This window comes from Fragaria vesca, linkage group LG5, assembly GCF_000184155.1.
Source record: "Fragaria vesca subsp. vesca linkage group LG5, FraVesHawaii_1.0, whole genome shotgun sequence".
Lineage (NCBI taxonomy): Eukaryota > Viridiplantae > Streptophyta > Magnoliopsida > Rosales > Rosaceae > Fragaria > Fragaria vesca.
Genome location: NC_020495.1, coordinates 26,277,527 through 26,303,707, shown reverse-complemented (window position 1 = coordinate 26,303,707; position 26,181 = coordinate 26,277,527). Strand labels below are relative to the sequence as shown.

The 26,181-nt window shown below is 37.4% G+C and overlaps 1 protein-coding gene across 1 annotated transcript; it reads right to left on the bottom strand.

Annotated features, from left to right (window-relative positions):
• Positions 1-3,066: 3,066 nt before the first annotated feature.
• Positions 3,067-24,548, bottom strand: LOC101304881. The gene is made up of 38 exons (XM_004301821.1): positions 24,090-24,548; positions 23,924-24,005; positions 21,535-23,771; positions 21,017-21,131; positions 19,639-20,499; positions 17,951-18,254; positions 17,382-17,872; positions 17,135-17,261; positions 16,939-17,063; positions 15,608-16,341; positions 15,366-15,474; positions 15,030-15,146; positions 13,152-13,243; positions 12,841-12,995; positions 12,125-12,180; positions 11,812-12,025; positions 10,921-11,349; positions 10,556-10,833; positions 10,323-10,408; positions 10,154-10,240; positions 9,913-10,044; positions 9,783-9,840; positions 9,469-9,650; positions 9,240-9,381; positions 9,038-9,134; positions 8,333-8,652; positions 7,681-7,797; positions 7,366-7,533; positions 7,061-7,183; positions 6,838-6,927; positions 6,623-6,729; positions 6,394-6,542; positions 5,234-5,316; positions 5,051-5,146; positions 4,833-4,955; positions 4,125-4,208; positions 3,712-3,855; positions 3,067-3,435 (listed from the first exon to the last, which is right to left on the bottom strand). Exons 1-38 carry the CDS (start codon positions 24,368-24,370, stop codon positions 3,094-3,096), a joined length of 9,537 nt encoding a protein of 3,178 aa, XP_004301869.1. The 5' UTR covers positions 24,371-24,548; the 3' UTR covers positions 3,067-3,093.
• Positions 24,549-26,181: the final 1,633 nt, after the last annotated feature.

Genomic DNA, 26,181 nt, shown 5'->3' with positions numbered 1-26,181 from the left:
TTCAAATCACCATAGCTAGAAAGCCTTTGACCAGATTTTAATATATTAGATAACGGGTACAAAGAAAGAGCCTGGACATGCAGAGCAAACAAATTTGTCAAAATCAAATACAAGTAGCTACTTTTAACAACAGAGAAGCAAGACAAAGGAAGCTGCGTGGTGGGATTACGAGAGAGACAAGAGAATTAAACGAGGCAAATCTATGGATTCTCAGCACTAAGTGATGGCAAGTATGTGTTATCAGGTGTGATATAAGGCAAAAAGGAAAGTAAATGTTAGCAAAGCAATCCCTGAAAGTCACAAAAGACACAAAGCAAAAGAAGAAGCTCCAGCGGCAAGTTGGCTTAATCAAATAGTGAGACAAGGGCCTAATCACATGCACATTCATACTAAGTTGGCTTGATCAATATTGGCTAAGGAGCCATTTTAAAAAACGAGTTTAGTTTTTTATCAGTTTTACCAGCTTCAGCAGACTAATAAAAACATCTTTAGCAGACTCGGTTGTTTAGCCATTTTAAAGAGCAACTTTAGTTTTTTATTAATTTTACCAGCTCCAGCAGACTAATAAGTGGCTCACTATTTTAACTTTAGCTATCTCGCTAGCTATATTTAACTAGCAAGTAGAGGCTCTTTATAATTTATATTAATTCAAAGTATTCATTTTAAGTCATTTTATGTAATAATAAAACATATTTAAATGAATTTTTCTTTATTTAATCGATAATATAAATCAAACTTTAGTTGAAATAGAGAATAGTGATGTAGAAAGATTTCTAAAATGGTTAACCAAAATAACTTTTTATTTATTTTAGATAAAATTTAATTATAAAATAACTGGTATTGCTAAAGATACTCTTATCATTCTCTAAAAATGGTTTGACATTTCAATCCGGTTGGTCTACAACACTGGATGATAAAAGAAATCTCGATCGACTTAGGTTTGTAAGTTGTAACTCTAATTCTTGACGGTGACGGATGTGACATGATGTCAATATTGAAGGCACAAGTATGGAGCTGACGATCAAGCTTCGATCGAGACAAGAATGGAGCTGACGATCAAGCTTCACAAATCTTGATGTAACATGTGTGTCTTGATTTACTTGTAACCAGATGATCATATCACATGCTTGCTTACATAGTTTACTAACAGAAAGAACCACTAATACAACCGTTTAATTTGGAGACGCAGCTTCACTAGCTCACAATGGAAGCATGGTGGACACATACATCCATCCTAATAGCTCAGGAGTTAGAACTTCAAATCAAAAGTTATCGTAATCGACAGATCAGTATAATTTCGGTTAGATCAACAATATATTTGCTTAGAAACTATGCATACTTGAAATTTCAGTAGGAGGAGATAAAACTATGTACATGTAATTTGAAGGACTTGCTTGTCCTATACTCTTTCGTTAGCACCATGGTTTTCTGTTTCGGCAGAGTTAAGAGAGATAGAGACTACAAGATATCAATTGCTCTGATAGGAGGACATGGTAGTGTAGGAACTGGTGTCGGCCACCATGGGAGTACAAGCGGAGAGACAGATCTCTCGAAGCCATAGATACTCTTATAACGAGTAACATTGGTCAGTGCTACTGTCTTATCAGTGATGTTACACATGAAAACGTGTTGACGCATTTGTAGAAACAGGATATCCTCATTATTTGGATCAAAAGCTAGCACCGTCGTCGTGTGAGGCGCGAGAACCAGGTCGTCCTCTGGGGGAAGTTTAATCGAGGATGGATTGTCCCACCAAAAAATGTGTTCGATGGAAAGTGTATCTATTAAACACCATCTGTCGTCATTGATCTTATTAACCTGATCATCATCCTCTCTCAACTCCCATATACGAAGAAAAGTCTCGGTTATATCATAGTGTCCAATAGCGAACAACTGACATAGCCGCATACGGCCTCGGCAAACACCTAGTAACTCATATCCACCTCCAAACCGATCACCTAGAGGCTTTTCGATGAAGCTACAAAAGGATGCACAATATTTGATACTGGAGCAGACATCCAATTTCAACCCAATGAGAAATCCCTCGAGGCTCCACCAATACAACATTCCCTTGTGAGCAATGCCTATATTATCAGCCAAAGAATCAAAATTAAAGCTTTGTTGGCTATACACAATGGAATTAAACCAATAACCGTTCTTAGAACAGAAAACCTCCAGGTGGAACTGGCCGGCTGTCGACTCCTCAGAAATTAAGCGTACAACCATGAAGGTATATTCAAAATCAAGCTGGAAGTGACCTTTTTCACCAGCGACTACTTCCTTGTAGAAGGGTTCGCATACGAATCCAACTCGTATCTTCTCAAAGCTACTAGGGGCAAGAGGAAGACGAACCCACTTTTTGGTGCGCGGATTGCAGATATAGTAGTCACTTTGATAGTACTTGGTTGCGCAGCACAATACTAGGTCATTATATGATCCTAACACAACGGGCTCATTGCCTTTTTCCACGGAAGGAGATTGAAAACAAGGGAGAAAACTGAAGTCAGGCCAGTTATTTATTCCGGGTGAGGAGGACATGGAAAAGAATTTATTTTCGATTGGGGTGTTGGAGAAGATCAAGGTGCGTATGATCGGTTTTTGTTTGTGACTTTGGAGACATAGAAAGCGGCGAAGAAAAAAAGGATCGGATATAAGACCAAACCAATGCTTGGACACACACTTGCATCGAACAGCAGACTCGCACGGAAGTCGACACAAGATGTCAACCAGTAGAGGATCAGGGAGATCACCAATATTCAAATTTGAATATTGACGACGACGGCTTCTTTTGACTTCTCTCATGGATAATTGGAATACCTTACAGCTAGCATTCTCCCTTCTTTATATAGCGAATTTCACAATCAGTATCCTAGTAGGAAAGGAATCAGTATCCCATTGCAACAATGCAACCAGATGATCACATCACATGCTTGCTTACAGAGTTAACTAACAGAAAAAACCACTAATACAACCTTTTTTGGAGACGCAGCTCAATAGCTCAGTATAGAAGAAATACTTGGATTAATATCTTTCGGGTAGCCATGCAAGCGAGCGAGCAAAAGAGATGAAACTAAAGAAAAACATAGGCAAAGTTCATTCATTGCTATTGTTGTTATCAAGGAAAGTCAACAGAAAGCCACTAACAATGCGGCGAGCTACAGGATTAGGAATAGAACGACATAACCTTCCGTCAATATATGCTACTACAGCTGACAAAACAAACTTACCGATCCCACTTCCCCATTTCCAAATAAACTTACCCTTCACCACTTCTTCCGAGGAGCTTGCAGGGACAATTGACGTACCACTATCACTCTCTGGCTTCCACTTGATGTTGGCGATGCACTTGTTAGCTTGCTTCCGCAGCATCCGGATCGCAAAACTCACAAACAGATGCTCACCTAATGTCAGCACAGTTGGGCCGATTCTCCACTCCTGTTATAAAGTTTCTCTTAATTACTTCAGATGGATGAAAGCGTAAACTCATGTTGGTGGTGAGATGCAGTAGGTTATATGTTATCGAATAAGGTGATTATAATTATGCATATGAGTGAGGGTAAACAACATGGCTAAGTTCAAAGTTGTCAGATGGACATCATCTCAAAACTCACAAGTCCCAATCACTAATAGGTATTGAAATGGTATCTATCTGAAATACGGAAAATTCCAACGACCAACATAAGAGGTTGAGAGGAGAACGGGGACACTTACACGTTCACCTCGAAGATGACCCAAGGGGCGGGAAGTTATTGAGGGATCTCCTTTCAGAAGTGACTTGCTCACAAGAAACCCCTTCACACGATCCATAATCTCCTCTATAAGGGAACTGTTTGGGGGCAGGTTCTTGAGGTAAACCTTAGCACAAACACACAAATTAGGATTAGAATCTAGGTTAGAAGAATGAAGGCATGCGATGTAAACAAATCAACTCAAAAGATATTCCAGTAGGTTTCTTTCTTTTGCTGGATTTAAACAAACATCAGAGCGCAGAGACTGGACATCCTTATTACATGAAGATTTCAACTGACTAGTCAATACAAAGTACAGATATCAAGATAAGTATTCATATATAGAAATTTTGATCTAGACTCATCTATGGAAACATTTCAGTCTATTAACGTTACCTGATCATCAATGACTCTGACTCTCAAATATTCTTGTCTAAACATCGTGTCCAACATCGCTTGCAAGTATCCTTCGATATACAACTGCAGAAGTACCAAAAACTAATTGGTAACTAATCTATAGACATTGAACAAATAAACAGTCCCAAACATGGTGGCATTGAACCAAAGGTCCTCACTATTTTGTTCTAAAAAGACGCCCTTTACATACTGTTGGTATCATAATTTTACATGCTTAACCTATCTATGCTCACAGCTTGAACAAAATGTACAAATTACTCGCTTCAAGTCTACACTATAGTTAGTAAGGCAATAGTTGGTCTACTCACTGCTCCACCAGATTGAATCTGATTAAACTTGAGGTTTAATTCAAAACATTTAAAAAATAAAGTAAACAATTGAACTTATACCAGTTATCTCTCTATAAATTAGCCCCAGTGTCTTAAGCTCATTTTTATTGTACTTAGCTATGGTGGTTCTGTACAAGATTGACAGGCACCAATGACCAAAACGGGGTACTTATGCAAGCTAACAATGCCATTCTGGTGTTAACAATGTCCTAAAAGCTGTACCCAGAGTCTAGGACATGCTAAAGGAGGCAGCTGATAACTTTCACTAGTATTGGAAGTAACAAAATAGGAAGCTAACCCAATAAAATGCCACTCACTAGTCACTACAAGAGCTGAGAGGGATATGAACAGATATTACCTCATCAACAGCAGGACTGCGATCAAGCTTAATCTTTCTATCTGGGCCACCTTCCATCAAAGCAGTTCCCAATAATGATGGCTCCATAGCCAATTTCAATATTCCATGGTGAAAGCCGGTGACCTTGAAAGTACAATAGTTCCAGATGTCATTTCTCATTAGATCAACTAACACATCATATTTTGAATCTTTGAGCTAGTAACTAAGATGAAACCTACCACTCCATCAAAACCACTTGCTTCTGCTCCTTTTAGAACAGAGTCTGATATTTCAGTGACTGCAGCAAACAGTACATTTGACCCTGCCGTCCTCAACTGCAAAGCCAACCATAAATTTGACAGTTTTGGGTATGCATACTGAGTTCACACACATCTTTTATAATGAGAGAATATAGCACTTACAGATTTTCCTAAGTCACCAAAATATCGTTTCGTCCCCAAAAATCCTTTACCCTCGATGCATTTACTGATTAATTTGAAGGTACCTGGCCCAAACAGCGAAAGCAGAAAAAAAAAATCATTCTAGTAGGCTGAAACATAACTATTTAAAAGCCCTATTATCCAAAAAAAAAAAAAAAAAAACTATTTAAAAGACCTAAGAAATAATACGAAACAGAAGTATTATTAAAGAGGAAGTGAAGGTTTTCTAGACACCTGGAAATGTAACATGAGCCAACATACATGTCATATAACAATCCATAGCTGGACAGTAGTACTAGAATCTTTAATAAGTTACACTTAATCTGATCTCGCATAGACCAATCACCTCATATAAAATAATTATCTGAATTAAACTTTGAACTTTTAAAAGTTTGCACCAACATATATCATATAAATACATTTCCTATGATTTGGCGCATCCAGTTACAGATCAAGAAAGTTGGAATATTTGATGAATATAATTTGTATACTTTCTTATTTGCATATTTGACATGTTAAATGTATTAATGATAAAACAAAAAGTAAAAGAAAATCCTCATCCCTGTTATTGAGGAGATGAAATTTGAAGAAATTTTTATTTCCACGTGCTAATCAGTTACACCAATCTTGATAATGATACTAGAGAGAAGAGGAAAAAAAAATACACAGAGGAAATGAAAGAGAAACAGCAATATATTTACATATTAATATTAAAGAGCACCAGAGTTTGATACTGAAAGAATCTAAAAATTATTGGTTGTAACAAATCTGTTCTTTCCATGTAGACGCCGAACACAACTATTGCCTGACAATCATGAAAATATTTTTTGTGCAAACACCAGTACTTATGAAGATGGTCTGACATGGTTTTGAAGTCTAATCGTCATGATTTGCATCTTTAGGGTGCAATAAAATTGTCTGGATACATAATCCAGATATTGTTAAAAACAAAAGTAAAAAGGAAAACGAAATAAGACAACCGTCATAATACTTTGGTAACTTGGCGTTATAGTTATAATACTGTAGCATACTGTTGGCGTTGCCGTAATTGTCCATCATAGTATTAACGACCCTACACACGAGAAAGGGAAAAGGAAGAAAAGAAAGAGAAGCATCAAAGATTGCCAGTGCGGAAGACATACCTAAAGTCAAACCTGGAAGAGTCACTAATGCACGAGAAGGATCAAAGAACACATCAAGAGACGAAGAAGCCAAGTCATCAAATATCGACACAAAATCCGGTGGAAGCAACGGACTTCCCTTTGCAATATATATAGCCCTCATGGCATACCTGAACATTCAAATTATTGCTCATTAATGACCAAAAGATGCTATAAATCACATATCAAGACAACATATTTGAAGGTTTACCATGAATAATGTTGTGCGCATTTGATAAGTAATTCACGCATTGTTATAAGAGCATGAGTGACCATAACACCATTGAGCTCTACAACCTTATTTTTTATCGCAGGGACCTACATCAGGAAAAAGAAAGTGATGGAGAAAGGATAATGATATTCCAGAAAGGACAGAGATGAAACATGCAAGTGTTAGAAAGGAAAAGTTTGGCTAATTTTTTACACCTTAACTACACTGTGCAGCAAGGACCTCAGAGTCTCCTCAGCTGAGCTATAACTTGAATATGACTCGCCAGGAAGAAAGTTTGCAATAATCTACAAGGGCATACAATTAGGTCAATTCCTCTAGAATATAACTAAGGATAACTTTTCTATAAGCATAATATGGAAAGACAGATTATGCTATAATGAACTGATTCAACACGGAATATAACAAATAGCATCTAACCTTTATCGGATGGATCTCAAAATGATCAAAATAATACTGGCTACTCTTCCCCTCACTAAGAGATGTTCTCCAAAATGGGGCAATTTTCATTAATGTCTCCTCATCAAGATTTAAATCCATTGGCTGTGGAAGACCAAGTCACAAACTCAGAGCTGGTACAGACATTGCAGTAGTGGACATACTACTAGGATATTTATAGGACATATTTATCACAAGATAAAAAGATAGAATATCCAAAATCTCTAGAACAAGAAACAGAATAAACAGAATTAGCATAAGAGACTGAGACTATGGTGATGATTTACCTGCAGAGCAATAGACGCGTACTTAATTTGTACAACATTGGAACTAGTTGACAGCAAGACAATGACAATTTTGAGTACAGAATCATTTGAATCATTGAAGTCTGATTGATGTCTACGGAGCATTGCTGCAAAAGGAGCACCCACCCACTTGTGCTCCAAATTCAATGACTGCGCCAATCCACAAAGGCATGAATATGAATTAAACAACATTACTGAACAAGCATTGTTTAAAACCTTTAATTACAAGAGTATACTTGAAGATGACACGTAACAACCATTTGACTCTAAGTAAGGCAACCTGCATATAAATATTACCTGTACACTGATCTGGCTAAACTTTTGCTCATATGTAAAGACAGAATCAAAGTTTATATTCCCCATTCTTGCAGCTAAGATTGGTGTATAACCAGGTAGCTCCATATCTTCTCCATCCTTCAGAATCATAACATCAGAGAGAACCAATTAGTCGACCAACCTTCTAAAGAAAAATATATGGGTGCCACTACCCAGAATAATGATGTAAAACTTGAAAGGCACGACCCTGGTTGTTAAACACTGAAATGTAATGAAAGTAAACTTGAACACCATAAAGTGAAATGGATGGTAACTTTTCCACCAATAATGACTATTGGTGGAAACAAATGTTCATATTCCAGCTAATTCATGCTAGTCTGCAAATAGAAACTCAGCCAGAGCCATTATTATTATTTTTTTTTATCTTTCCACCGTTTGTATTTTTGGATTTTCATTGGTTACTGGATTAAGTAAGAGAAGCACAAATGGAAGGACAAGTCAGCAAACATAAGTTCCATCCCATACATAAAATTTTACCATTAAATCTAATTGGTTGAATTGGATCAAGCACAACAGCCACAATCTGAACTGAGAAACAATTAAGCAATGGAGAAGACTTTCTGAACCACTGACCAGGAGATGCATAATATCAACAGGTAATTGAGGAACTTGCCTGCTTTTCATGTTCAAGTAGATGAATTGTAAACTGATTAACTCTTAGCTGAATCTTCTCGCATGAGTGAAACATTTTATCTCCCTTGTGACTGGTAGAGATTTCACAAAATCTTAAAACCCGGGTTGGACCGTCTGCATATACTTCAAACCCCACCTTCATCATCTCCATGCCATTAAACTCACCAAAATCACCCTTCTTGTCCCCCGAGTCTTTTCCCAAAGGTAAATGAGTGGCCAGTCCACTCCATTGCCTGGTTTTGTAGAAAGGCTTCCATGCTCTCACCTTATCCAGGTTAATTTCACGTAGTAGAAGACTATCTGCAAGAAACAACCAACTACATTAGCCATCAAACTATCGACAACCCTCAAAAAGATCATAATTTATGGATACCCATGTTACAAGGGTACTAGAAACAATGTGTTTACATTGCCTGGTTTGCACGTGGGCATCGAAGTATCAAAACCTAAATTCTGTGCTTTAGTTCAGCACAAATATGCGCATACATTTTTCCAGAAACAATCATATCATAGGTTAAAATGGATGAGAAGACAAGTCCTTAATAATACGATGTGGTAAAATTCAGTTGAAAGTTTGTTCATCTCTTTGATGATTATTGCATAAAGTGTCAAATAACACTTCCATCTGTACTCTGATGAATTACTTTGAACAGCTAATACAGAGTAACAAGAGATTGGTGAGTACCATTGATCCTGACGACCAACTTATGTGGAAGAGTCAAATCATCCCAAACATAATCAGTGCAACTTTCTGATCCAATAATCTCTGGCTCTGAGGAATCCTGGAAAGTTCATGTAAACAATGAAAAGGGAAATTAACACTCCCAGAATGCTTACAACTTGTATCCATCAATAGTTGAGAATTAGAAGTGTAACAATAGCAGAACCTTCTGGTAGTAAGTTATCGACACATCTGGCAAGCAATTCTCGATCCGGTATGGGAGACTGACATTTGGAGGTTTATGGAAGTGTAAACCAAGAGTAGAGCCTTCTTCAACAAGATGAACATAAGCGAATTCTGTTACATTGCTTTCTAGTGCTGTCACTTGGTCCAATTGCTGCCTTTTGAACTTGAGGAAAAACCTTCCTAGAGAAGCAATGCATACTGGCCCCGACCACCCTAATTTAGACTCATTCAATCGAAACTGGAGATATATTGGTGAATCATCATTAGCTTTTCTGTGCTTTTTCATAACACGCTCAAACAAACTGACATCTCTCTTCTTGTTTATCACATTCCACAGCTGTAGAGGCGCCCTCTGTTTACTGTTTACAGGGATCATGCCAACAGTGTCATCCTGTCCAGATGAACACAAAGAAGAAACTCAGAACACAGTGTAGAGAAACGTATAAATATGGATGGATAAAGAAACAAACAGATAAAAAACACATAAGCTAAAAGAAAACAGCAGGAACCACCAAGACATAACCTGCAAATAACATTGACGAACAATGATGTTTTCTCCCGATTCATTAATTACAACATGTCTTGGGACCATAGTTACTACTTGTGATGGCACAACCACTTTACTCAAAGGTGGTCCTGTTGAAACCCCAAGCTTTGTAATAGATCTAATTCCAGCTCCTTCCTCTGTTTCCAAGCTTATCTCAGCAAGTCCTGATAAAGCATCCAAGTCGATAAGCGTCTCAGATGCATTATCTTTTAGCAATTTGAGACGCACTTTGTTGGATCTGCCAATGAAGGGTACATACGTTGTCCATAATGCCATATTGATGATAGTTATACTTATAAAAATTATGCAGTTAAAAAAAAAAGTTTGTTAACAACAAATTATCTTACTTTAAGAACCATGATCTTGTTGACTTTGGAGGCAAATATAATCCAAATTCTGAAGGAATGCTAGAACCATAGTTCTCTGCTTCATCCCTACACACATGTAATGGCTATTAAGCAGGCAGCATAAATAGCTGCTTATCAAAACTCTCACTTAATGAGAATGAGGGATTACCTAGAAAGGGGCCTCTTATTAGGCACAAAGAAACAAAGGCCAAATTCTGTATCATTTTTCAGGGAGTATGATGTGAAAATAGCAGCCTGCAAATGCAACATAGAGATTAAATCCAACAATATAAAATATATCTGCACAACTTCAAATGGAAAAGATCAACATGTGCTTGATGCCTGTTGCCTATAAAAAAATATCAAGAATACTGTATAAGCTAACAGCCATTGCATAACAACCTCTAAGGTGCCTCTGCTCCCTCGAGACAATCTTAAGGTAGCAGAACACTTTCCCCCACCAAAATCCAGATCAATGTCGACAGAAGGAACATCACTTTTCTGCTTCAGTAACTTTTTGACCCAATCACTGCTGTTCACTGGTTTGCAGGTTGAATCAAAACCAGTCAGAGTGATAGTGAAGAAAATAATGGAAGGGTTGGTATAAAATTCAACCATGGAACCGCAAGATATGGTTGATTGATTCCTAAGATTGTCAGATACAGTAGTAGGACGTCCATCTGCACTGATTTAAATAGTATAATTAGAACTTACAAAGTGAGATAATTAATGGTGATACAGAAGATCCCATTTCAGTATTTCCTTACCTGATTCACTCAAAAAGACATGTATATCCGTATGCAATAAATTGGAAACACACACTGTAGGAAGAAGATAAATATCCTTCTGCTCTTGTAATGCAACTTGTGATTTGCTATTTTCAAGGACATTCATAGACTTATCAGGTTGTGCAATAGGAACTTTTCTCTTTATACTCTGAATCAGAAAATGCATATCCACAGTATTTTCCCCTTCCGATTTAAGAGTGCAATGGGTAGTGCTGAAGGAAGATTTCGCAGATTCAGTAAACAAAGCCTTCCGCACTTTGTAGCTTAATTGATGAAAAATTCCAGAGAGACGAACTGCCTTTCCACCTTTAAGATCATCTGACCACTCTGCTGAAATTAATTTCTTAGAGTTCATTAAGCCATCTGGAATTTCTGGAATTTCAGGTCTAAAGGAGAACAAGAAATTGCCTGCAAATCATTCACCAACCATGCATCAGGAAAATAGCAAAGATAAGTGGAAAGGAAATGAAAGCAGAAGATTGCATAGGAAGACAGCCCTACTTTGCCTTCAATACGTTATCATGGTAGTAACTACAAAACAACAAAACCACTTGGCATCAAGCTTCAAACTTCAATGGAACCCAGTTAAAATCAGAGCAACAAATATATCCTGATTTCTGTTTCTGACTAAAAAAAGATAATAAAATAAAATAAAAAATAAAACCAACCCCATGTTTCCACAGCTAGAGCAGCGATGATAAGAACCAACTCTAAAGTAATTTAGTACATGCGTGATAAGAATTAGTTGACAGAATGGATTCAATACCCGAAAATTCAAGTATGCTAATAACAGTGATCATTAAGTGCCATGTTAAAAGAAAAAAGGATAACAGAAATTGGCATTTTGATTGAATTAGAACAAATGAATACCAAGACTCAAAGACCTCAGGGCCTTCTTTTCTTCACCAGCCAAATTTATAGCATCAAACATGGCCATGGAGTCGTCATATGTATCACCAGCATTAAGCACCACTGAAGCAAAAACATCTTCCTTCTGCTGAGGTCGTCGAAATCGTAGCTTTATAGACAATCCAGTTTCATTGTGTATTCTTATGAGAGGAGAAATACGAATCGACAAACCATCCTAAAACAGGAGGAACATTATAAACCATATAACAAATACAACCCAAATGACCGAATAGAATGAACTGATGATATTCAGAGGAGACGAAAATAAAAATACCTCAGATTTCCTTGAAACATCAACTATAACAAATGGTCCAGGGTAAGTTTGTGAATCTGTATCAAAATTGAAACACAAAGGGAACATGTGAATACAAACACAAGCAACTAATCCAATGCTGAAATTATCATCAACAACCATAAAACAATTAGCTGGAATGCACTTAAGAATCTAAATTCATGATATTCAAGATCGTCATCCACCAGCTTGAGCCAAGCTCATCCAGTAAGTTTAATCAAAACTTACTCTGCTGAATTGGTTCTTCCCATATACCTTAGTACTAAGCACTGGGCAATTCTGATGTCTGTTCAAATGGCTCCATGTCTATCGTGTACAATCAGTCCATGGAAGGAACTCAGTTATCTGCTTCTTTTACACTAAACATGTCTTTAGGAGGCATATCTCACATCAGCCATATCCTCATAAATTTCCAGTGAGAGGTCCATCAAGTCTTAAGATTTCATTCTACTCAAGGGTCTAAACATATCATTAAGTTTATTCTCCACCTTTATAATTTAATCCACTCAAGGGTCCAACTTCATTAGAGAAATGAAAGGAAAGGTTAATTCATTTCATTTACTAGAGAACATAATGAACGCAGGATGTACCCTCTACCCAATGATGTATGTTAGTATATTCAAAGAACATGAAACCAAAAAAAAAAGGACAAGAAGTTTAGCTAGTTTTTTATGCTATATAGTGGAAATACAGCACACCTTGAAGTGACATAATTTGTGTTCTCCAAGCAAATGCTTGCGCTTCTAGACGAGAGATATGAATTGGAGAGGTCGTCAGAGAAGATATAGGACCAGAAAGTTGAACTGAAACAACTGACGCGATCTCTGGAGGTTGGTTTTCCAAATCCGAGCACCTTACAGTTAGAATATCATGAAGATCGATCATTTTCTTTCTTGAGAAGAACACAAAGTGATTAATGAATGTACAAGAAAATCCAAGAAAGACATAACAACCAATTTGAAAATTCACACTAGAAAAGGTGGATTAATTCAGTCCTACAGTGAGCTACCTTAAAATAATGGACGTAGACTGCCTTCTGGAAACTTTCACACTTTCCTCATCATACTGACAAAGAAGGTTTAATCCTGACTGGTTCTCCACCTGCCATAATCAGGAGTTTGATAAGAAATGGAATATATTACGAAGAAAGAGATAGGATCAAAGCACTGAGAAGGGAAGTAGCGAAACAGAGAAACAAAGAATGAAAGAATTCTCCATAACTAGTAGATACTGTTTTGTGAAGTCACCAATAATCGAATATAACACAAACATCAACATCCAATAAAATATTAAACTAAAACCTTACGAATGTGGTACCACCAATAGCAGGAAGCTACTCTGTCAAACATCAACATCCAATAAAATATTAAACTAAAACCTTACGAATGTGGTACCACCAATAGCAGGAAGCTACTCTGTTTATAATGTTTAAATTATAACCCCTCAAACAAGGTCACATTAACTTATGATGTCTTTGGTTCCAGGCAAGAGTACCTAAAGGCTAAGCTCTCAGACAATTTGATCCCAAAGATATTAGATTAAACATGCATTACACCGAATTCAATATCACATCTTTTCACTTCAGGCCAACATTACTGTCAATTAATAGTTTTGAAGATGGACTATGTATATAATAAAACGGATTAATTACAAAACACCACCCGAACTATGATGTTATTTTCATTTTCATACCTAACTATCAAAAACTTGCATTCTCATACCTGAAGTTTCATTCCGTTAGCATTTTGATACCCTGACCACTAACACACCATAAATTTTGAGGGCATTTTCGTCATTTCAATAAATATATCATTTTTTACATTTACTTTAACAAAATAATTATTTTTTGAGGAATCAAAGACAAATAAAACAATTTACTTTAGCAAAAAATTTCAAAAAAATAAAATAATAAAAACTCCAAAATTAAATATTTATTTTTGCAACAATAGTAATAAAAGTTAGTAGAACTCTTGTATGTATATATATTTTGGAGTTACATGTTAAGCAAAACGAAATAAAATAAATTAAAATATATAATTAAAATAAATTATATCGAGAAAATATTGAATATCGATGGAAATTTATCAAATTTTATATAAACATGTTTAATCTATTTTTGGTTAAATATATATACATACAAGAGTTCTACTAACTTTTATCACTATTGTTGCAAAAATAAATATTTCATTTTGGAGTTTTTTTGTTTTTTTGTTTATATTTTTGCTAAAGTAAATTGTTCTATTTGTATTTGATAACCTCAAAAATAAATTATTTTGTTAAAGTAAATGTAAAAAATGATATATTTATTGAAATGACTAAAATGCCCTCAAAATTTAACGGTGTTAGTGGTTAGGGTATCAAAATGCTAACGGAATGAAACTTCGAGTATGAAAATGCAAGTTTTTGATAGTTAGGTATGAAAATGAAAATAGCATCATAGTTCGGGTAGTGTTTTGTAATTAATCCTAAAAACCACAAAAATAAGGTTCGGTGGATTATCCACTGAATCAAGTCGAGCTCTTCTAGCCATTTATGGGAAGATTTTATCCATGGGGACTCATGGCCCTCCCAACCAAAATATCAAGTAACCTGAAACATCAGTTTTGTCCATAACTCTTTGGCACTTGCTTTATGTGAGCAAGTGGAAGTTAATGAATTGAGTCATAGTGAGCATATCGCTCATTGCAACAGACACACTAATATGCTGACAGACGGAGCTCCCTTTCATCAGGAAGACGATTGGCATGCAAACTAAAGCACTTGATATGTACATATAAAACATGCATCATTATGCCTATTGTCATTTGAAGAATATTCAATACTGTATGTTTTGAGTATGAACGACATTTAATGTAACATGGACTGATGATATGAGAGAGTAGCAAACCTTGCAACAATTGGCCCAAATCTTAGTACTTCTCACTGAGAAAGGACCAGCTAAATTTAGTTTCCCAACTGTAAAGAGAAGTATATCCAATGAAAGCTCGGATAGGGATATATTCAACTGCAAGAATGTGATATTCCAGTTTTGTCACAACAAAGATATATGAATCAGACCAAAGGAAAAATATATATATATATATATATATATATGTGAATAGTCAAAAAGTATTTCTGCTTTCGTTTCATTTCGGTCCTAATTAAATGAGCAAATCTTTTTTTTTTAGTTGAAGAAAACTAAATGTTTATTGCTGTCATCATTCATAAAAATCACAATCTTAACCTCTTTAGTTCTGCAATGGATATGAACAGGTACTCCATGTGAAACACCTTCTGAACTGTGAGTTGAGCGATAGAAAAAGCATGTTTCAACTGGGTGGATAAGTTCTCTCCTGCATTCAAACGCAATAGTCACAATGTACCAAAAGCTGGTGAAATGAGGACTGGATTGATATACAAACTCACCCTGATTCACCCATGAGGAAATAATAGAACATGAACAACTTATACAGCATAAATACATACCATTTGTTTCTTTGAGCATCAAAGTAATATGCCACTGCTGTTAAGGAGCTTATAACCCTAGCTTTAGAAGGGAGAATTTGAATAGTAAATTTGGGTTTAGTTCTGTCACTGCAGCCACCAAGGAGAGCCATGTCTTTTGAGTCTTCAAGTTCATGTTTGGACTGTCCAGTTCCGCCAATGCAACAACGAAGGAGAGGTACATCTTTTGTATCTACGAGTTCATGGATAATGGTCAAGGAAATTGTGTCAAATGTGACATAGATGCATGGAAGCTTTCCACTTCCAGAAGTTATGCCTTCATCACTCAGTGGGTTATGTTGCAGACTAGCAATCGATTCCAATCTGGGGTAGCTATCCACCTTTATATCAGGAGCTATAGAAGCATTATGGAATACTTTCAACTTGATCGGATTTCCAGGCTTTCTAACAAACTCTGGAATCCCATCTACAATAGCAACAGCAGAGTCATTCTTCTTGTTCACAAGGTAAAAGGTCCTTTTCACCAATTGATTGTAGGGCTCCCAGTCAATGTCACCCTCGTAACTTTCAGGCTCACAAGAAATGGTTGTCCAAAGTGCTGCTGCATTATCATTCGCACTAGAGACATCAACAAAATCAGATCCTCGACTGTAGTTCAAGCGCAATGGCTCCCCAGAAGCATTCTTGGCATGCAATGATATCAAGGAGAACCACAAAGATGATGATTTCCATCCCCTTTGATTGTTATACTTGACCTACACATGTTCAGCAGAGATGGCAACACAGTGAAGATAAAGGGAGAGAAGAAGCAGTAACTAAAGAGTTTCACCAAAGCTGAGTCAATTGCATAATTATTTAAAAGCTCAGTATTTTAGTTCCATTTTTTTTTGGTTTTATCATCTTTTTTCTGTTTGGGTAAAGCTTAGTTGAAACTTGATCTCATGTTAATCAAAGCATCACCTAGCAAAATATTTATTTGTTATATTGAGTACTAGATTAGAGAATCTAAATTGAGTACCTCAACTTTAGGAACTATATAGCATGATTAAACATAAATTATCGCTAAGTAGACATAATTAGCATGCCAAACAATCATATGCAACTAAAATGACCAATACCTGAGCATTCCCTACAGATAGTAACATATTTATCACAGTACCCCTTCAAAGGTAAGCGGAAGTGAAAAACCAAAAACTTATAATTATATCAGTATTTTAAACAACATTCTTGGAATTTAATACTTCAATAAAAAGTAGCTCGAAATTGTATGAATTCTGATTTATTGCAGGAAAAAAAAAAACAGAATTTCAATTTGGAAAAACCTAGAAATGTGAAGTTGCAATGTACCATACCATGAAAAGAGCGCTTTCTCCCACAAGAGAATAATGAGCTGCACCCGCTAAACTGTATTTATTCTCTTTACCCTCAACTGTAAAATACATATGTTGATGGACATCCTGAATTGCCACTATTGCACCTGTAAAGACAATATTATTTGTTAGCTCAAATCCTCCGAATTCTACAAACAAGAGAGATTTAGTTTTATACCATTAGGAACCACCGTCTCCAAACTGTTTTTAAATTCCTCGTTACTCGACCAGTGCCTTCTATCCGGTTCACTGATCACCTCCTCCCCAAATACCCCAGAGAATGATGAAATCATAGACAAAAGCATCTGATGCAAAAACGAAGATCAGACTCAGCGGTACATGTTGAACAATATGAGAAAATCAAATGGCACATTAAGATACTGATTCAAATTTTAAAGCATCCAGAGAAATATAGGCTTGCTCACCTTTATTTGACATAGAGATATTGTAATATCGAAACATGAAATAGTTCCGCTTCCAATCCAAACTTCATTTAAAGGGGGCTTCTCAACTGATATGAAGACAGTTTCCCCTTCCTGTCTTGACTCACACTCACTGGAGGCTTGTTCTTGACCCTTCAGGATATATTTCTGATGACGAAACGCCTCATGCAGAGAACTATGTGCAGACCGCTCTTCCTGTGATCCAGGCCCTCTTGAACTACTTGCATTGTTAACAGGATGAATCTCATCCATGTGCTGAGAACCTGTAGACACTCCTGATGCAACATGAGATAGAAAAACCTTTGATGGGACAGAAGAAACTTGAGAACTTCGGGTTTGATTTTCCAAAATTTCTTGAAGAACCTGAGAAAGGATTGATATGCGAGAAAGCTTAAATATAAATTTTCTTCGCATGTTTTCCAACTCAATATTCAAATGGGCATCAATCTCAAACACGAGTTCCTGTACAGCACCTGCAAAAGTGGATAACTCTTTACATATGTATATAGTATGTATGCATTGGAACTACAGTGGAAAACAGTTGCATATACCATTCTCTTCCTGAATCACAAGAGCGCAAGAAAAGCGAGAAATATTTAAGATAAAAGCTTCCTTCTGTCCCCCTTCGATCTGTGGAGATGTACAAGAAGTCTCTTGCATAGAGTCCATATCAGAATGACTATCTGGTCTAGTCATATTTACAGCAGTATCAGCTTCTTTGATGGGCTTATCTTCTTCAACGTGCTTATCAGATGAGTGTAAGCCAGACAAAATATTTGTGAAGCAATCAAGATATGAAGAAAAACATCGCAACAAGGTAGCCGAAGCTGTCGTTTCAAGGAAAAGAAAACCACCCTGTCAAGTAGCATCATGAGTCACTTACATGAAAAGGTGAGTTAAATATCATGCACAAGGAATGCATTCAACAGGTTCTATCCAAAATCATTACATCAAAAAGACATAACATTTCTACCTGTGCAGAAAAACAGTAAAAGGAAAAAAAATAGGGCAGAATAACAGATATTAATTACCCTGTAATTTGAGGTAATTTCATTTAGGTCCACAGCATTCCAAACTAAGCAACCCCATTCTTTTCTTTCTTCAATTGCACAATTTCTATATCTTAGCAAATCTGTTTTAAATATAACCTGATGCGGTGACATCATTTCATTTGCCAGTCTTGTGTTTTACTTGCCATTACTGCAACTTTTAGAAGACGATATTGCTCCGCTCTTTCTTTTGTCCGGTTTGTTTTAAGTTTCTTTTATATATCTTTGTTTATATTCCACTGCTGTGTAATCTTTATTTTGTAAAGCAATCAAATCTGTTTCTCTCCAAAGACAAAACTTAGAACAATAGGACTGAACTGAAACTCGGTCCAGATTTCAGAAAACAATATATTTAACCTAAACCAAAAAAACAAAAACAAAACATATATACATATATATATATATAGAGGGAGGATCTGAAGAGGACCTCCTTACTTTAAGAATTTGAGGATTTCTACTATTTTACATTAGTAGATGACTTCTGTTAACGATCTCAACCGTTGATCCTCTAGATTCATATGCAAGAAACATGTCTACAAAATTTCAACTAATTCTATAATCATTTGGTCATTCAAATTGATGTAAACAATTGTAGGCCGTTAGATAAAATTAAATCAAATATTGTGCTAATCAAATGGTTAAACGTTTTTCATTTTGGCTAATTTTTTGTAGGATTCATATGTGGGTAAGTAACCAGGGAATGGGTGGCTTTGATTGTCAAAATACATGCTAGAACTAAAAACATTCTTACTTTAAGAGTTTAAGAGGTCCTCTCTAGATCCGGACATATATATATATATATATACACACAGGGATTATCAGGTGCGGACGTCCGCACGGCTCTTCATCCTTCCTGACGCCACTGTACGACACCGGCGAGGGCGCGCCTCTACCCCAGCGGACTCCAGCAGCGTCCCCGACCACTTTCCCTCCCCGGCAAGTCCGCCGAATTCCAGTTTTCCGGCCAGATCATCCAAAACTTCAATCTCGCCGGAAAACTAGAATTCAGTGGACTCGCCGGGGATGGAAAGCGGTTGGGGAAGCTGCTGGAGTCTGCTGGGGTGGAGGCGCGCCCTCGCCGGCGCCGTACGGTGGCGAACGGAGGGATGTCCGCACTTTAAGGCGGTGCGGACGTCCGTATCTGAAACGGACTGTATACCTCTTCAGTTTACACAAGCAAAAAAAATCACCTGAATTTCGCAACTGATTCTCTGAAATTCACCGCCAACAGAAACTGATGACACAAGCTTATTTAATTGATGCACCTCATTCATAACATTCTTTGCTGAGCACCTTCCCATATAGATCTTACCCAGTGCAAGATTTACAACTAACCAATGGCCTAAGCCTGGTGGTCGAATATTTGAAGCAAATTCTGACCCTTCAATAAAGGTATAGTTCTGATGACCTGAGCTTTCAGAATTAGTGACTGTGAAATTTTCCGGGTGCTCTGTTTCACCCACAGAACTAGTATCGAGTTTGTTGCTAACAGTGCCAATAGATGGGCATTTCTGAGATAGGAACAGTGACAAATCAACTTCACAACTAGAAAGTGATAGTTGATATATGCAGTCAAACGATTGCCGTAGCAGATCACTATCTGCAGACTGAACAGGACTTTTACATCTCCGATTCTTATATTTAAAACTTGAAGACTGAATCTCTGATAAATTAGAAAGGAGTATCACTTTTCCTTCTTTGCAAGACATATCAATACTTGTGTGATGAACTGAAATCCAAATTCCATAATCAGGCAAGTCATGCTCATAAAACTGTTTGCTACTTGAAGCATCAAAAGTTACTAGGCAGCTCCTCACATAATCACTCTTTCTAGACCTGTGAACAATTATATCCATTGACTTGATTTTGAAGGTTGCATTAGTTGAAAATAGGATACTGCTATAACTCAAGGGAGGTTCATGCGTTGTAATCTCCTCTTTCCCAGATTCAGCATATGAATATTGTTGCTTTGGAAATTGCAAAGGCATGTCACTGATAGATGCAAATTGTCTATATGAATATGATACTGCAGAAGATAAATTTGCAAGCACCTGTCAGAAAGATCTTTCTTCAGTCATAAGAATTTGGTATGGATGAAATCAATCTAGTGTTGAATATTGATAACAGACACCAAATTTCTGGTCCTTTTGAAAATGTCATCATTTTAGTAACCAACATTACGACACCAACAAGGAAGGCATTTAGCGAGGGAGCAAGAAGACTCCTATAAAAGGAGTAGAGTACAAAGGAAAAGCAACAAAAACAAGAACATGCACAGAATGTCTATATATCAAACTTAACACATAAGAGATGCCTCAACCCCAACAAAAGCTTATTTAGTCCTCTTCTTCCAAGTACACAACATCAAAATACAATCTCATAGTTAAGTAGAGGTGAGCCAAGCATTAAGAAAAGGTGAAAACTGAAGTTCAGTACTATTGTATGGGTCCATTTCAGTAAGAAGCTGGACTGTATCATTAATGATCTCTATGCTAGTATAATGAACAATAAAAAATCAATACTAAAAACAAAAATAGACTTTAACTAGGCAGAAAAAAGAACAACCACCTGAAAGAGAACATCCAACTCATCCATATATGATAAAACAGTGAATCCTTCAGTTTTCCCAAACAAAGCTGCAGAGGAAGCAATCACATTTGTGCTAAATGAATGAACATACTCCCTGAAAAATAAAGAATTCCAACTTTCAGGACAGGACATAAATTTTATTCTTATAGACTGAGGGAAATAGAAAAGTTTCTATCTTCGAAATCAAAAAGCATATATAATAATGAAAATAATTATAATTATAATAATTAAAAAATTAAAAATTAAAGATTAAAAAAAGAAAAAACTCCTGTGTGAATAAAATCCTTAATGCCGAATAGAAATGTACCAGAAACGATTTCAAAAGCAAATTAACATTAAAATCCAGTACTGTGTGTTATGACTGGAGAATTCGGATTATAAAAATAGGTTCTAAAAGTTCAATCAAGCAACCATCATATAAGCACTTCTGAAAAATTGTAGAGAAGATCACAAGAGAGTATGCTATCAGAATGAGGAGCATCACAAAAAAATCCTACCTGGAGGACAAGAACTGCAAAGTCATAGGCTTAGAAACCAAAATTTGGCTTTTTTGTTTTCCTGCTGCGGAGACCAGACAGACATCTAACCCATCAACACGAATGTAGGAACCAAGAGACATCCCACCCTGAGCTTGATACTTCCCATTATTAGATTTGGAGATATCAATTACCAGAGGCTGGTCCATCCTGAGGCACTCTGGTTCAACATCATCAGATGCTGAGGGAAATGATGCAAGATCAAACTTTGAGGTTGGCCAAACAGCAGCTTCAATATGGTGCACATCAAATACAAGATGAAAATCGTCCTGAATATGTACATGATTTGTCTCTTTGTTGCCACCATCAAAGTTCTTCCCCAATGACATAAGGATGTGAGGACCAGTAATGAATGCCCCTAGTTGAACCTGTTTCTTTGGAAGCAGCTCAAGCAATGCTATTTCTAATCTATTAGCATAGCACTTGTATTTGCTATCCAGACTGATTTCTGGTTTACTCTCACTGGTTCTTGGAGAATATGAAAAATTGGACGACTGACTATTGGCCTCTGCCCAGTATAGAGCATGTTGTGTCTGCCTAAGTAGCAGAGACAATGATACTATTGATGAATATCCCAAAACAAGATTCAACTTTCCCAGAATAAAAAAGAACTTCAAAAAACCAGAATCGGATGTTTTGAGGTCTGGATATATCAAGAAGTTTTTAAATTCACAAAGAAGGAATGGAGTTTCAGAGTACTGAATTTCACTTTTCCCAAACTTATCGCACTCACTTCTCCAATCCAACCACATGTCTTTCAGAAATGAGACACAAGAACCTTCCATATGATCAGCAGAACCAGTTTCATAAGTTTCTAAAAGTGACAATATTTCCGCTGGCTCACCCCAAAGAATATTCTTCCAATTATCATTGCTCTCCTTCCAATGTGCTTCCATAGAACTAAAAGACAATTTCGAACTGCTTTCTTTAACAGGAGCTTCCATAAGAGATGAGGATCTGACCTTTAGTTGCCCACAGGATATAAGTAAAGACTCTTCACACATATCCGCTACATATTTTAATAATAGTGCATCAACTGAAAGACGAAATGAAAGTGAATCCGAGTAAGTGATTCCAAGATGTGATTTCAACTTTTTATTTACAAAGAGTTGAATTTCATTTCTATGAGAGATAGTGATTTGAACTTTTCCAAGCAGCACACTGAAGCAAAACTGTGTACACGGACCTTCAGAAACAATATCCAGATCTGCACTCTTTGGCTCATTGGCTAATGTTTTCCTAAAAACTAAGGGGTGCATAATCAAAAAGACTATCTTACACAAAAATCTCCAGGTACAAGCTAATAACGAAAGACTTATGAGAAGGAAGTTGAAAATTGTGGTCACAAATGATTTCTGGGAACTGAATTCGGGACACTGAACATTTGATGCCGCTCTATTACGGGCCACTCTCCACGCCTGTGCAATAGCTTCCACTGGCAGCTCTTTCTCTATATCAGAAATCACCTTCCAGTGGTATTTAACAGAACTCGAAAGCATCTTGTCCTCATAGATTCTAATAGCTGATCTTCTTAATAAGTGATCATCATAATATCCAATTAGCCTCAGTAAATACTCATAAGCATTGACATAACGTAACCATAAACAAACGACAACAGCTGACTTTTGCAACGACCATCTATGAGCTGGAGTCATACTGTCAATTCTACTCGCCACTAGCTTCCACAGTTGTCTGCCATCTCTAGCACAATGTGATTCTTGGGATGATGCTTTAGTGAATGCCAAATACAAAGAAACATCATCCGGAGAAAATGCAAAATGTATTTCAGGGACTCGAAGATTGATGTCCGCAACCTGAAAATCATTCAAATTAATGCCAGTGCACAACTCACTCAACAACAAGACGCGTTTCAGCTGACCTGCCCTCTTAAACCCAACCTCACAACCACTACCTACTATAGCAAAAGAGCTCTCCTTCACAGGTACAAAGACTGTACCAAACAGGCCTCGAAGAAGACACCCGCGATCAACATACTGAGGATCTACATTAATATCTTCTATATCCAGTGAACAAACAAACGAATCATTTAATATCGGAACCTGGACTTGGACACTAATATCATGCACTTGAAGCTGACAGTGTGTGAGCAACACATTCAAAAGAGATGTTTTGAACTTATTTTTCGGAGTCGAACAAGTAGCCATAAGCTTTTCCAGGAAAGCATGCACATCACTCCCCTGAAATCCAGCCAGAAGCCTCAGTAATTCTCCGATTCGATTCACCACTCAAAGTAAACAAACAATTCTTTTCTTCTTCTTCTTTTTTCACCTTAACTACAGTTAAAACGAAAATAACCTCAAATTCAAACTAAGCAAGCAAGAATGTTTACCTGAGGATCAATCTCAGAAAGCTTCTTCTTCTTCTTTTTCATCATATCCTCTGCAAATGCTACTCGCTCCTCCTTCACCTCACTTGAAATTCCAACAAGAAAAAATCAAGCTCAGAATAATAATACAAAAAAAAAATTGAACACAGTGAGCGAGCTAGTGACTCACCGAGTCGAGAGCACAACTCTGACGCCATGAAATTCAATCGAAAACGCAGGAGCGAGCCAGTTGGAGAACCGAACGCTCAGCTGTTCGACACTGACCTCCTCATACGAAAACCGGTCCGAATCATCGCCGAGCCGGTTCAGCGCCGCGGTATCGAACCGGAGCTTCCTAGCCACCGCACGCGAGTTGACGAGCCCTAAATTGAGCTCGAGCTCCGGCTCTTCCCGAAGCCACGGCCGCAGAACAGCGGCGAGCCTCCGCCGGATTGCGCCGCTCGGAAACATGGAAACTGTGCTAGCAGAACCGGAGGTAAGGCATTGGAGAATTCGGGAAGGTTCTGGAGAATCGGTGGAGATAAGGTTGAAGATGAGAGTGAGCGGCGGGAAAGTGAAGGGAGAGATAGGCAGTTGGGATTACTGAAGACTTTTTTTTCTGTTTGTTGTGTACTGTGTGATATTATTTAATCTCTTTTGTTGTGAGGATTCATGAAAATCGAGATAACGGTGATCGGAGAAAGGTTTGTATTTCGGTTTTTTCGGGTCGGAAACCGGGAAAGTCTGTTAAGAGTAAATAAATCACGCGATTGTAGAAGTAAGAAGGCGAGAGAATAGCTCAGTGTGCGGTGTGGCTGTGGTGTCACTTTTGTAGGAGACCTACACGACGATGTACTGGGCCAAGTGTGAATAAATTGGGCCTGTTTAGTAAAACTGCGAAAGTAGTATTTTTTTGGATAGGAATCGAATGCTAGTAAATATACGAATGTGATCGAGTAGGATCAGAATCTAGGATTGATAGACAGTTTGATATTAGTAAAAAAGATTAGATGAGTGTTTGTGTCACGTGTAATCGGCATGCATCAAGTGACATGTATAATCGGTGTTTGTTAAGTGACATGTCTAATCGACCAATGTCTTTTATCGAGAGAGTCTTAGGTTAGCTAACGCATCACGTGTTCTGTGCGACCCACAAGTCACACAGCGACACGTGTTTTTTTTTTTTCCAAACCCTCCCCCCCCCCCCCACCCTGCGTTCTTCTTCTTCCTCTTCCTTCCTCTGCTCCGGTGCTTCTTCTTTCTTCTTCCGGCGAAGCTTACACGGGTTGGCGGAGGCGTCCTCTTCCTTCCTCTTCCCCCGCGAAGCTTCTTCTTCCTTCCTCCGGCCGAACCGGCGAAGCTTCTTCTTCCTTCCTCCGGCGAACCGACAAAGCTTCTTCTTCCTATACGGTGGAGGCGGAGGCGGCGGGCCGGGGTTGCAGAGGCGGCGACTGGGCAAAGAGAAAGAAGATCGGAAGGGATCGGTTTCTGACCGGAGAAAGGAAGAAGAAGAAGAAGAAGGCAGGTGTGAAAAAAAAACAAAAAAAGTAGTCAAAGAGTGATTAGGTGCGCATATGTCAAGTAATGCGGCTGTTGCACTTAAGAATTTCTCCTTTTATTAAATTTGTTAAATTCATCTAACCACGTTTTCACAGCAAAGTGATGATTCTCATGGACTACTTCACAAGAACTAGTTAAGCGTATGAAGTCCCAAAGTTAAGGTACCTATCAACCTATGTCTCGTAATCTAGGGTTCCAATAGCCCAATGGGGATCAAAGAGGAGGAGTGTCACGATGTAGGTGATGCGTGATGCTGAGTCTAATGGTGGTACACTGGTACTCGAGCGACTAAGATGGTAGACATAGCTGATGATTGTGGGAGCCATTGTTGAGGAACGAGGAGGCACTTTGCGTTCAGCATATGCCCCTTCATCAACACATATTTGAAGATTCACAACAATGGTGGTTTTTTTTATCTGCATGTGTCTCACATTTTTTTCACAGATGAACTGAACTGTTTAACATGTTGAACTTTAAAAAATGGTTGAATATATGAGAATCACATATTCATGTTTAGGTAATGGTTTTTTTCTCAGCTCATTCATGAGTAATTTACTATGTATGATTTCGCTTATTAATAATAGGGTTGTTGTCGCTTCAAACTTAATTTAAGTAGTTATATTAACGGATAAAAGCAAAATTTTTCTTTTCATATTTTGTAGTAAACCGGCCGGATTTGGTTCTCATTGTACAAACTTTGGGCCGTGCACCCTTTTATTCGT

What these genes read in the sequence shown, in the direction of transcription:
- LOC101304881 (XM_004301821.1), bottom strand. Translation starts at nt 24,370, where the DNA reads ATGTTTCCGAGCGGCGCAATCCGGCGGAGGCTCGCCGCTGTTCTGCGG. An exon ending in TTGCAGTTCTTGTCCTCCAG is followed by an intron (nt 21,132 to 21,534) that starts GTAGGATTTTTT and finishes TTTATTTTTCAG; the next exon opens with GGAGTATGTTCATTCATTTA. An exon ending in TATCTCTATGTCAAATAAAG is followed by an intron (nt 17,262 to 17,381) that starts GTGAGCAAGCCT and finishes TTTTTGCATCAG; the next exon opens with ATGCTTTTGTCTATGATTTC.